At 37.7% G+C, this 14477-nt stretch overlaps 1 protein-coding gene across 1 annotated transcript; it reads right to left on the reverse strand.

Moving 5' to 3' along the window:
- Positions 1-36: 36 nt before the first annotated feature.
- On the reverse strand, positions 37-13570 carry LOC140947348 (uncharacterized). Its single transcript, XM_073396415.1, has 7 exons — positions 13415-13570; positions 13248-13287; positions 7525-7561; positions 6466-6537; positions 5939-6102; positions 4874-4918; positions 37-4342 (listed from the first exon to the last, which is right to left on the reverse strand). Exons 1-7 carry the CDS (start codon positions 13515-13517, stop codon positions 4060-4062), a joined length of 744 nt encoding a protein of 247 aa, XP_073252516.1. The 5' UTR covers positions 13518-13570; the 3' UTR covers positions 37-4059.
- Between the last annotated feature and the right edge of the window lie 907 nt (positions 13571-14477).

Consider the following 14477-nt stretch of genomic DNA (forward strand, 5'->3'; position numbering starts at 1 on the left):
GCGGATCGATGAAACCTAAACAGCATAACTGAACAATTGTTACATTCAACTTTTACTTTTATTCCATTATACCATATCATAAGTAGGAGAATTGCACCAGGCAATTCACAGCTGAAGGAATAATCCGACTTAGGAAGCAAAGTACAAAGAACAAACGTACGCTCACAGAGCATAATAAACGATCCTAAGTACTTCTTACACAAATCAATAATTGCACGATAATAAAGTTCCATTAACTAATGATCCTGGTGAGAAGGGACGCAATTTCTTTTGTTATAGCGCAATACGCTTTCCTCACTTATAGGATGTTTTCATGTTTACACAGAGAATGCGTAAACCTACAAAAAGTCAGTCTACGAAATAAAATGTATTTTAACTCCATTTTTTAACGACGTTTTTTTGTGTTTAATGATTTCAACCAATCGCAAGAATTGAAAACAATAGCCAAGAGGAGTCTGTGTTACTTACGCTCAGAAGAGATTTTGTTATAAGAAAGTTGCTTAGAAAACAAGGGATTAATATACATGCTTCCAAGATTTCGTAAAATTTGATGTTTAAACCAATCAGAAGTGTAGTAGAGACAATAGTTAAGATAGCACCTTTGCATTCCGACGTGTTCATTGCGATTGGTTCTTTCCTTCTTATCTGGACCATTAATTAACAGTTTGTATTTGTATAGTAAGATTGGTTTGACCAAACGAGTTGATGCGGTAGATTGGTCACGGTAGGGAGATAGAGAAGCTCACGTCTCGAGTGCTAGCCCTCCGTCAGAGCAATCGTCACCTCCTCTATCGTCAACAACTTTGATAAAAGCAACTCTTTGAATTTCACGCCCCCACCGACGCCACTCTACATTTCTTTAGAAACTAACCGCTACATTCATTTGTTTTCGAATTGTAGTTTGGCAAAAGGATGTCTGATCAACAACTATTCTACATCATGTCAGAACTTTTCAGCAGCTATGATTGGTTGGAACTTGCAACCAATCAGAAGAAACGTTTAACTTGGAGGTCACACATCCTCTAGTTTCTTGGACTAAAAAAACAAACATATCTTCAATGTACACTGTAGCTATCATACAGTTGGGCCTGCAGTTAATTTTCTTGTTTTAAAACGGCATGGAAACAAGGTTAACAGATTTATGATGTAATCCCCTTTCACCTTGATTTCATGTCAAAAACGCTACAAACTGCAATAACGGCTAATTATTGGCAAGTTGTGTTAGTTTCAAAGCGTCTCAAGGATTAAGTAAAGCTTAACCGTATGTCTGTTTCTGAACTAAGCTTAGAAATTACATATTATGTAATAATTGCATTCACTCCTTCAGAAATACAACAGCAGCGCAAGACAAAAAGTACAGAAATGCGGCCATCAGTCACTTGCTAAATTATTGTAGCTCTAAACCACTGGTACACCACCAGGTACTGTACATTAATATTGAAACTTTCATTCAAATAAACTGCAAAACGCATTTAAAAAGCTGGCCATAAGTTTGTCAGTAATTAACTGCTAAGCATATTTTTAACAATTTATTACTCTCCACTTGATTAAGCCATAGTTAATAGAGGATACTGGTTATGAAAGGCTACAAACATCAAAGATAAGATAGTGCTGGAGTTTATGTTGGAAGCTCCCCACAACGGTGCTTAATACTTTGTTTTTTGCCCACAAATTATAATGGAATGAATTAAAGCAGCGTTTTTATTGGTCAATAAGATCAAAATAATAGGAATGCTGAATGCTGTGCACCTTCAAGTCCACAAAACCATATAACAAAGGCGTCACTTAATTAACTATGACTCAGCTTTTATAATTCACCAACGATTCGAAAACACCAACAAATATTTTTTGCAGAATTCTTCTTTCTTAACCTTTTTTGGGGTTGAGTAACACGTTTTTGCAAAGCATGGAAATAACTTGCAAAATGCAAATCTAAGAAATAATAATATTATTCCACATGCTTTCAATTAATATTACATCTATTGTTAACTACAAGATAAGTTATTTACACTCATTACAACAACTTAAATGCAATCAATTCCCTTCTCTGAACAAATGGTAAATATTTATAAACCTATAGTTTCAATTTAAAATTGCTTGAAAAGTAATAATACTTGTAGGACGGGAATGCAATTTTTATTGACAACGCGCGTTGTATGCAACTGGAAAAGATGTCTTTTTTATTCTGATGCACTTATGGAACGTATATTCACAAGCTTAATAAAATTTGAGTATTTTTTTTAAAAAAGGTGGAACTTCACAAGCACAAGGATCACAGCATTGGGCCACCATCAGTCCATGAAAAAATGGGGGTGTGGAATGAGGTGCTAACTGACTTTTGATGTAATGTTAAATTCTCCTGTTGACCCACAGGCAAATGCAAGGAGAATCTAACCTTTAATCAGCAGTCATTTCAAACGTTTTTCCACACACCCGTTTCTCCCTTTCACTCCCAGTACACAAAATATACATCAAAAAAGTGCTAAGGGACAAGTAGTTACAACAGAGTTATGTCCACAAATTTGTTTTAAACTTAATGATAATCACACATAAGTATGTAGTATGTAGTACTACAGACCACAGAACTGCGAGCCTGAGAAAACAACTGACATCTTGTGATGCCGCAACTGGCTTCCCTGTGAAATGACACCTATGGAACGACTGCAGAAATTCCATACTGATGAAACGTCAATACCAAGATCTGGGTAGTGCTTCTGATTAGTTGAACCACATTTCCCTAGCAGCACAACCAATCAGAAGGCCATTTCTCACATTTTGGTATGTTATTTTCGCCCTTGTTTCTCAGACGTCATTTTGCGGGGAAACCAGTGGTGGCGTTACAAAATGTTGGCTGTTTTCTCGATCACATTACAGAACTGCAGAAATGGAGATTTTTGTGTAGCCAAGTGCTGGAGAAAGGTGCTGAGACTGTTGGTGCATTATTCAAGCAGCTGCTATTTTAAAAACTCCTGCAATACCAGGCAAAAAGTCATCTCAAGGCTCTGCTCTAGGAAAAAATGAGGGGAACCCAGCACTTGAAACCTGTGAAATACAGGGTGCCCAGCATGTATAATTTATGAAAAAAGATCTTCTTGTCATTCAAGAGCATAAAAAAGGTGTCAAGGGCTACCAGTCATTGCTAGAGCTTAGCCTGCAGCAGATTGGCGAACCCAACCCTGCACGGCTTATATCATTGTCTGTTAAAATGGTCACACTATGGTGAATCATCCACAGAATAAAAAAAACCTCTGAGAGTGAAAGGCTGAAGTATAAGCTGGATATTGATTTTAGCGTTTAACGTATTTTGAGTGAGGCACGACAGCCCAAAGCTGTACAAGGATGACTGTGAAGTCCCAAAGCAAAGAATGAAAAATAACCAAAACAAAATTTAAAAAAAAAAATACTTAAAGCATAATTTTATGTACAGTTTCTCAAACTCTAGGTTGATTCTCACACTTGCCTATTAAAAAAGCTAACTGCTACATTACCTCAGCGTAGCTTTAATGAAGCTTCTCGAGGCAAGAACTCTTTCTGGAAGAGATAATTTGATAATCTTCCAAACAAAAGGCTTGAATAGTTGCTGCTTGGCAATGGCAGCATCTTTGGCAGCACTTAAGTTGTGAACTCCAGGTGCAAAATGCCAAAATTCCAGTCCTTCTCTGGAGGCGTAGTGTATAATATATCAGACTAAAATATCTAGGCGATCTTAGTGAAAATCTCCACACATGCAGTGACCACAGAACCAATTCCTCCTATCAAATAACTGCAATATAACAACAGCTTACAAAACTTGAGTGGAGCTAGTAATTTCCAACATGCACTGCTCTGCTGACCTTGACCTTATGTGATGCTCTTTCCCTTTAATATTGACTTGTGCTGTGATCTCCTGCTTGCGTGGTAAAAATGAAGTTACTAAAATTTGATGATGGTGCAGTTTTGATAATCTGCTACATAGCTCCATGGAAAAGGTATTCCTGGCTGACTGACCAGGCAAGCCACACCTGGAGCTTCCATTATCACAAGTCATTCTAACAGAACGCCATTTGAAAAAGAAAATTTTCAGTGCCGCTTCATGTGAAGTGACAGATGATCCGACCTTGAAAAGCATCTGTCACAGTGCGAGCATTTAAAAGGTTTTGCACCAGTATGTTTTCTGTAGTGTCTAGTGAGTTCGTCAGAGCGTGCAAATCGCCATGAACAGCCCTCCCAGGAGCATTTGTATGGTTTTTCTCCTGTGTGGGTACGCCTGTGCGCTTTAAGATGTGAGCTTTTGGTGTAAACTTTAGAACAGCCTTCATAATCACATTTGTGAATCCTTCTTCTTTTCATATGATCCGTTTTTCTGGAAAAGAGCAAAACCCATCACTAGAACCATGCATTTGATAATAGAATAACATTATAACTCTTCTTTAAAATGAGACAAATCCTAATATTTGCAGGCCACCAGCTGGTTTTGGTTCTAAGAATGCAAGGTCATACAATTATAGGTCACTTGTGTCTCTTGCAAACTTTTGAATATACCAGTAGGCGTTTGTGCAGCAGATACCAAGAACAACAATATTATAATATTCCAACCTCATGTACACACTTCTTATAACACAGTAATGAACCACATCTAAATAAAGCACTTGCAATGAATTTTTCTATTGTTTGAATTCCAGAGTGCACTTTACAAAAACAAAAATTTATTTATGACCAGTCAAAAGCAGATGCAGTGAATAATCTATCGCTTAAGAAATTCCAATAAATTGTGAGCTTAAACATGACAAAAATGCACTAAAAATTGCAAAGAAAGTTGCAGAGACAATTGCATGTGTAAACTGACCTTTAATAAGCCCTGGGTCAGGGTTTTTAATGGTTGTTAGATACTTACTCAGTTTTTCTACTTTCTCTTCCAGTGCTGACAGTTGGCTCACTCCTAAAACAAGAACACCACAGCAATTTTACCAAAACCTTTCTGTAACTGCAACCTTGATGCATTTGAAAGTGTTGTGACCAGCACACACAGGTCAATTTGTATTTGTATGACTGTGGCAGGATTAACTCAGTCGGTAGAGCGTTTGACTGCAGAGAGGGAGGTCGCGGGTTCGATTCCCGGGGCCGGACCATTACTCAGGGTCTTAAAATGACTGAGAAATGAAGGTACTTCCTTTGCACTGCAAGCGGCGAGACCTTCGCGGGGCTCGGATGACCACGTAAAATGGTGGTCCTGTCTCCATTAGGAGACGTAAAAATAGTGTCCCCAATTAGCACTTTCGTGCTAAATACATTGACACTCAAATAAAAACTGCATTTTTTTTCTACACATGAACAAACTAGAAGATATAAATTTCTTTAGATTTTGGCAGTATACAGTGTCAGCAGTTCAGCTTATTAAGAGATAAGGCCCGGAACTTGGGATGAATAAATGGCCAGTCAGAAACAGGGAAATCAAATGCTTCTGGTTCAATACCATATTTACTCAAAAGAGTGCTGTTCTCACACAAGCACTGCACCACATCCTCTCAGCATCAACTTGGTACCGAAAAGGGAAGAAAATTAAATTTTGGGTAGAAGTTGTCATCCATCAACCCGTTCGTTGTTTTTTCTTCCTGTGATTAAGTTAACTTTATTATATAGATACTGATGAAAAACCAGGATTTTTCCTTTTACTAAAAAATCATATCCTCATCACGCGCAGTGAAGATACTATCTTTATCTCTCACGTGTGAGGATATTTGTGTCGCCATGGTTACTAACATATGCTTTTGCTGTTAAAGAATTTTTCTCTTCTTCATTAGAATTTAGACTTTTTGGAACAGAAAATATAAGTATTATTGTCTTTATTTCTCCTTTATAACTTTATAACTTCGCTCACTTGTGAGAGATACTTTCAGCACTCGAAGATAAATTTGTATTCCTGCGCGGCCATGTAATATCCTCTATTTATTCTACTTACTCATCAAAGAGTACAGCAGGAGGTGAGTGTGTTCTGTGCTCATAATCTTCATCTTCCATCATGTATTCTTCTTTTAGGTGATCTCCTGGAGAGACGATAACTGTGGGTGGGTTGTCTGTGCCGTTACAGCGTCCTCCATATCTACTGGGAGACGCCTCTCGAACCTGACAAAAGTCAACAGACTGAAAGATCAATTTAAAGTGAATCACACTTCTGTACCTTTTTTTCACACCTTAAATGGCTGATGACCTATGAAAACCTATAGGCCCCACTCTGACAGCACTTCGCAGATTTGACTATTGTGGGTCATAACTGAAAACTTTAAGTTTCAAAAGTGACCAACATCAATAGATTTTCTCCTAACAGTTTCAATAGATAATCGAGATAATTTATTACATCATCCCTAAAGGAAAAATGTTTTGATCATTTAAAAAAATTCTCCCAAATTTAGAATTCTTCAAGGAAATGTATGGTGATTAGTCTGGAGAATTTGCATGTGGATATTAGGGCTGACGGGGTTAACCCACCTTATATTCATCATCATCTGTCGTAACAACTCGAATAACTGTAGTTCGTTCAATGTGCCCATCTGGATCAAGCTGTGATGAAAAGGAAAACATTTTACTTGTTTACTCCGTAAATTGAACCCCTCCTAAACTATAGCAGTTCTTTATAGCAGTTCTTTATGCATAGCAGTATTTTACTTTAAGGGGCCCAACTGGCCACCAAGCACTTGGGTTAAATTTTAGCCTAAGAACGAATACCAAACTCTACAAAAAAACTTTTCCTTGGGTTTGCTTTGCAAATCAAAGGGAGAATTCAGAGTAACATCACTGAGTGCCATATCCCAATTTAACACCCATGTTACATGTATGTGTTAATCCTTTAAAACCCCAACAGTGACCTGCATATAATTTCTCCTTAGGACATCACTGCCTAACCAGACAAATATGATGAGAATTAAGGAATTTATTATATCCATTTTTGAAATCACTGATGATCCCTGCAATCTGATTAATTCACAAATCACACTACTTTTTGCTCTAAATCACATCTATTCTAAATTGCACCATTCATGTTCTAAATCAGATAATTTCTGTTTTAAATTGCACCATTTTTGCTCTATATCACATCATTTCTGTTTCGAACAAAAAATGAGATGTAAAAGGCTTTTTCTTTCCGCTTTTCAACAAACTGGCTACTTGATCAATAAAGTATTGGTACTGACTGAATTCTGCCATTTCAAAATCGCTGTAATAAAGTGGCAAATATTGAACTTCATGTTGTGCAATTTTGGTCTGAAATCATACTTGTGATTTCAAATTGAACAGATTTTGAAATCACTCGTATGATTTCAGACCAAACTGCACTCCAATCAGTTCAGTTACCATTATTTATCACCAAGTGCAAGGTTGTCATAAATTCTGGGCAGCAGGTATACGTTTCCACTCCTCCAAGCTCAGTTCCATAATGTATCGAGGGTCAAGTCAATCCAAGTATTTGTAATGATTGATTATGAAATCTCAGCTCTGACTTCACACACATGCACATTGTAGAATTACAACAAAACCAATAAAAATACTAACCTGTATCACATGAGGTTGAGAAAGGCAATTTGCAGAACTGAAAATAAAATAAACTTTTCTTAGAGTGTCAACTTACAATAGTTGCAAGAATACGGGTATATAGCAAAAACAGAATCTAAATCATGTTATAATAATCACCATCATCAGAAAAATAGTAAGCAATAGAAAATAAAAGTAAAAGAAGATGAAGACAGAACAGAAAACAGAACTTTGTAAGGAATCTATCTCAGAAACTGAAACATGAAGAACCAGAACAAAACCACTTGACTGTGAAAATCACCTTATAATTAGCTACTATAACAGGTTGAACAGGGTGCAAAGAAACTGAGTTTTACAGCTTGCCATTCAGGCAAGCTGTAGCTAGCACACACTAGCCCAAAAGTCATTTCAACTAGCCCCAAAAAAATTTCTGATGAGCATTGGTTAAAGTTCTTCTGTATTTTTGAATTCCCCCCAAAAAAACCTCATTTGCCCATCCAGCAAGTTAAATGTAAGAACAGAAATCACCAGCCCGTTAGCAAAATCCACTAGCCCTGGGCTATCGGACACTACTTTCTTTGCATGGAAAATAACGACAAGTAGTGAAAAATTTTCTCACACGTCTAAAAAACACCCACATTAAAGGGAAAACACTTTCCAAAAAGCTTCCAACTCAACATGTGCAAAGACAAACATATGCAGTGATTCATCACTGACGCATATTCAGGAGGAAAAACTAATTTAAAACAGTTGTTTTCTCAATAGTTGACTTATCAAAAACCTCCATACCAAAACTCAGTTACTCTTAATTTCCATGGCAAGAGTATATGTTGTCACTTAGAGCATGGACAAAATGCGAAATCTTTCCTTCTGCATAGCCCATGTGACAGCACATGTAAGTCCATCAAGATTGAGCAACAGATCGCAACCATACATTTGGTCAACTAAGGTTACATTATTAAAAAAGGCTCACTAGTACATTTGCACATAAAGCCCAACATGCATTCACAATAGTGTCTGTCCCCATCAGGGTTGTCACTAAGATTTCAAGTTGCCAGGTAAATACAACAAGTAGGCTGGGCATCAAACAGCTACGGATTTCTTTTGGTTCCATTTTTCTTCTGTTTTCCAATGAAAGTAGCTGGGCACCACATTCATACAAGCCGGGGGAAATCCGTGGCCCCGGGTTCTTAACATTAGCCCTGCCCTACACTGTGTCCCCTAACAGTCACCCATATCTATGTTGTTCTTATTATCATAATTATTTTCTCATTACTATCCAGCATTTATTTCAAAAGTGGCTTGATGGACCCAGCATTTCATTGAATGTGCAGTTTTGTAAGCTGTGCTGTGTTTTTAAGAAAGGGTTGTAATCCTTTTCCTTGACAGCTGTGTAACTTGCCCTTACATTGTAAGCTTGCCATAACATATGCTTGAGAGACTTCTTTACAACTTCCTCTTTCGTATAAATGTGTCGTTCCAGAAAATATCCATACCACCCCCACAGAAGGGCTGGTAAAAAATCAGCCAAAATCAGCCCCCAAAATTTAACCCCTGTCCCCTGGGGAATTTCCAAAATTGTCGCACACCCCCTGGAATTATTGCTATCTCTGAACAAATAAGTATAGTTTTGTTCACTAGGGTGCCAACGTTTGTGAGCTTCATGTACCAGTATTTTCTGTAAAATTCTATAACAGATCAGCAAATTCCTTATGCGAACTCCTCATGCGCTCAAGTCACGAACAAAATTAATTTTGTGAGTTTCATGTATTTCTGTTGAATTCTACGACAGATAAGCAAACTCCTTATTTGCTCAAGTCACGAACAAATTGTTCAACAAGTTATTAGCCACACGCAACTGAAATGCAAGGTTGCCTGGGAAATATAACCGTACTTTTCTCTCACTGCATAAAGAAGAAAGCAACACTTGAAGAAGTATAAACAAAGAGATCAGGACCTCGTCCCACAGCAAGGCAGTGTGAGTATTAACCCAAGCTATTCAAATGGATGACATTTTTTTTGAACACAAAGCCCAAGCCATTCAAATGGATGACAATTTTTTTTTTGAACGGATATCCCCAACCATTCAAACGGATACCAAATCCACTCGAACAGCTATTCATTCAAAGATGGCAAACTGTAAGGAACGTTATCGCATGAGAGATCACGCCAAGGGACTGACAAATATCTTTGCTACAATCATTAACCCTTATGTTTAGTAGCTCTTTACAGGATTGTCAGAAAGTCTTGAAGTAGACGGCTGAGTTGTCAAAGTAAGCGGCCAGTCCAGGGATATTTCATTTAAAAAAAGGCCATCCGTAAAGATGCCAAGCAGAGTGGCCAGCAGATACTGACAAAGTAGGTGGTGATTTTTGCCGGAAGCCGGCTACTTTTGACAACCTTGTCTTTAACTCTTGTCGTGTTTAACACCTTTGCAAATAAATTGTCGTGGTAATTTTTTGTTGTTGTTACTCTCTTACGCGTCACAAGATCCCTCTGGAAATATTTCCCTACGGTGCACCCCCCTTCCCACTGGGAAATTAGGCTAATTGACCCCCCCCCCTCCCTTGCCCCTGGGAAATCCTATCCCTTCCATTGGGTGGTATGCACATTTTCTGGAACCACAAAATAAGACCCAGCATTTAATCAAGAAAAAAACGTACCATACACTGTACATTAGTGTGCATCTCTGGTTAATAAGACATTCAGGTCACGAGAAAATAAAAGATGGTAACCTCAAATGTAACACATCTTGACCCAGTTCCTTGATTGGATGGATGGTAACTTTGAACAGCAAATTAAGTCAACAAATTCTGATGTCATAGAAGATTAAACAGAATCCAAAACTTGAGTTATTTGCCAACACATTTCTCACAAACTTGGCTGTATGCAGCCACAATTAATTAATTGACCAGCCTCTGTGGTACACAAATGTGGTGGTGCCAAAAAAAACTACACATCTGGATAAATACTTTGGTTGTCCAGGTGACAGATTCTCGGCTTTGGTGCACAAATAAAAATTCATATGGAAACTTCTCCTAATACTTCAACTATGCAAAAGGCTTCACGTCACAGGCATATTTTGTTCGCTGTGGCTATATGGCCAGTAACCGGGCAAGGTTTTCAAAACACTAAATGGCCAGCAGTCCTATATTATCAGTAAATTTCACAAAATCGAAAAATTCTAGCTAATCTAAACTATCATATGTTGATTAAGACAGGTCAAGCGATCCTGAAATGCTTTATAGATCTCAAGTCTAGTGTTTGGTTTACGCTGGGCTCAGAAGACAAAACCGTGTTTTGTGACACTTAGAACTTTTTTCAGCTCGACTGCCGGTCAAGGTTTTCAAAACACTAAATGACCAGCAGTGCTATATTCTCAGTAAATTTCACAACATCGAAAAATCCCAGCTAATCTAAATTATCATATGTCGATTAAGAAAAGTCAAGCGATCCTGAAATGCTTTATAGATCTCAAGTATAGTGTTTAAGTTAAGCTGGGCTCAGAAGACGAAACCATGTTTTGTGACACTTAGAACTGTTTTCAGCTCGACTGCCAGTCAAGCTAAGGTTTTCAAAACACTAAATGACCCGCAGTGCTATATTCTCAGTGAGTAAATTTCACAACATCGAAAAATCCCAGCTAATCTAAATTATCATATGTTGATTAAGGAAAGTCAAGCGATCCTGAAATGCTTTATAGATCTCAAGTATAGCGATTGGTTTACGCTAGGCTCAGAAGACGAAACCAATATATTGTTTTGTGACACTTAGAACTTTTTTCAGCATGACTGCTGGTTAAGGTTTTCAAAACACTAAATGACCCTCAGTCCTATATTCTCCGTAAATTTCACAAATCGAAATAATCCAGCTAAACCAAACTATCATATGTCGATTAAGAAAAGTCAAGCAAAATGTACTGAGAATATAGGACTGCCGGTCATTTAGCGTTTTGAAAACTTTGACTGGCAGTCGAGCTGAAAAAAGTTCTAAGTGTCACAAAACATGGTTTTGTCTTCTGAGCCCAGCGTAAACCAAACACTATACTTGAGACCTATAAAGCGTTTCAGGATTGCTTGACTTTTCTTAATCGACATATGATAATTTAGATTATCTGGGATTTTTCGATTTTGTGAAATTTACTGAGAATATAAGACTGCCAGTCATTTAGTGTTTTGAAACCCTTGACCGGTTACCGGCCATATAGCCACAGTGATTTTGTTTAACATACATGACCAGCCTTGCTTTATGTACATCACAAATAAGTATTATAATCCTGAATCAAAATGCACTGTTTTTCAAACCAAACACTTTCAAGCTAAAATCTTGGTAACAATGTAAATTTAGAAGGACTTTTACACAATAAAAAACTCATTCTATCTGATATTTCGATGCCATTACATGAAGACAACTGTAATTTCCTCTGCAGGGTGGAGTGCAAACATTTAAAACTTTGGGGTGTGGTATTTAAGCTAAAAAAATCAAAATATAGTTCAGGAACAGTGAACTGTGTAATGCAGAAAAAAAGAGGTTGATTTCAATGTTAAGAAAACTCGGAGCTATTCTGGGTAAAGAATTTTTTCCTAGGAAAGTAGCTTAGAAAGCTACCTGGAACATAAGCTATACTCACTGAATCTGTTTGGTTCAGAAACAGCAAATTTCAACAACAAAGTACAGTGTTCCACTAATCTATAATATATCCTCTGTCGTCCTATTATTTTTTCAAACCGCCTTTCTTAAAAGAATACAAGTGATGATGGAAGACAATAAAGTTCTCTGTTATCAGCCCAGACAGGTCACAGGTTCATGAAAAATCAACTTCCTCTTTCAGGAATACGAAAGAAATTGAAGTTGCGGAAAATATTATAACAAAAAAGATGAAATGACTTGCGTCGATTCTGTGCGACATAGGGTACGAACAGCGTCTTAAGTGATCGTCTTTTCAGACAGAAGTAAAGTTTTAATCCACTTCCTTCTGCGAATAAAAAAAGCTAGAAATTGCAAAAACTTCGGTGCCACAAGAAGTGTCTACACCTCAAAAACATTGGATGAGCGCGTAAGATTGATTTTACTTTCCTACGGGAAAATTATCTAGATCTGTTGCTATATAACAGAATAGTAGCTGACACAGAAAAAATACTCTAGACGAAAATCATGAACATTTTTCTCATCGAACTTCAAACGTGAGGAGAATTATGCTCACTTGCGCAGCACTAATATCAACCAAGCAAAGAATTACGTAAAGCTGCGTAAAGATTACGCTTTCGCGGGCCAGATCTTTAAATTGAAAAAGCAGATTTCTTTCCTTCCGAGGACATATAATCTCTAGACGGTCAGGAAGCACAAAGAAATCGCTGTAACAGTCCGCGATGCGTACAAACGAATCGAATTCCCCCATGGAATTTGAAGGATTCCCCGTTTCCTGTTTGTAAAATATCCCAAAACTATGGTCGTAAGTAATTATCCTCAATATTGGGGCTGAAAATTGCGAAGAAAAGAATACATGGAAATGGTTTTTTCGTCTGGTAATATCGGTAGGACGAATTTGCACAAAATGTAGCTTTGAACAAACAGCTAAATTGTCCGAAAGTACTTAGGGCTTCTTCGAGGTCCCTGCATCGGCAAATTTCGCCGGCACACAACACAACGCGGGGAGCAAAAGAATATAAATGTTCCTAGTTCCTTCAGAGACGTGTCTGTCGTCCACATTCGCTTCAAGTTTAAAGAATTCAAACTTTCCTTACCCAGAAATTTGGTTGCAAGCTTCACAGGTGCCTCTTTCCTCTGAAAAACCGGGAAAGACAGAAAAGATTTAAGTTTGTGAATTAAAGACATCGCATCACAAAGCCATTGTCTTCTGTGGCCGAGGAACACTGCGTGTACACAGTGAAAATTTTGCTACATCGCTCACCTTCAAGAAGAGAAGCATCAAACTGACAAGCCTGATCTTGAGTTTTCTTGGCTCTTTTCTGTATCGTACGTGTGTGCGTCGAACCTTCTTCGTTCGACGCCATGTTATTTCTGGTAGCTAAACACGGCGACCACACCCGAGCAAAGCCAATACACCGACCGCTCTTCCCTAGGGTGGGGTGGGGGGTGGAGACTTATCACGTCCACTAGGGAGTGGCCAGGAAAGAATTTTTCACGTTTTTAGGACTTTTTCTTGTCCAACGGCAAAAGCAGATCACATTTATCGTAGACTTCTCTAATCACGGATCGACTTTCGCTTTTCAGCACTCTCCAAAGAAGTTCGTGAATGCACAATAAAATTCAAATTCACTCGAAAATGAATTTCTTTAGCTTCTTTACCATAATTGATTTAGGCACCGCCCTTCGAGGGGCGTGTCTTTCTCTGATTGGTCAGGAGAACAAAACTTTTTAAAACATCGCTTAACCTTACAAACAAAGACGAGGCGCTGTTTTATAGCTGCGATATAAAGATTTTGCCGGGGAACCAAAAGAAAAAAATTGAAATCAGAAATCACTTTATACAATTGATTTGTTTTAAACTGATCAGTTATATAATATTTCAGTTGTTTCTGTGCCTCCTGGTTTTTTAAAAATGTCTTCATATGTAATGTCTGAAGTATTTTAGCACTGAAAACTTATTCAAAGCGCGCATCAGTTTCATAGCAACCAAATCTCTCGCAAAAGCCTGAAAAATAAAACCCCCGCATTAAACCACAACGTTTTATCGCGTCTAAAAATTATTCAATTTTATTTCATGTCATGAATAATAAGCAAAAAAAGACTTCTTAAGGGAATGATAACCAATCTTTTCCCGAAACATTAGAGCATAAATTAGACCGCTAGGTTAAATAGACTGGTGTTTGTAAGAAAGCTCGTGGCTCAATTCTTTAATAGGTGCCTTTCTCTCTTAGCAAGGCAATGTAAATTTTAAAGCGGAAATCGTAACGTAGAGGTCAAAGGTGTTTATGAAGCCAATTTCCCACGTTTATGAAAGTTTTTTCAAT

This window comes from Porites lutea, chromosome 9, assembly GCF_958299795.1.
Source record: "Porites lutea chromosome 9, jaPorLute2.1, whole genome shotgun sequence".
NCBI classification, from domain to species: Eukaryota; Metazoa; Cnidaria; class Anthozoa; order Scleractinia; family Poritidae; genus Porites; species Porites lutea.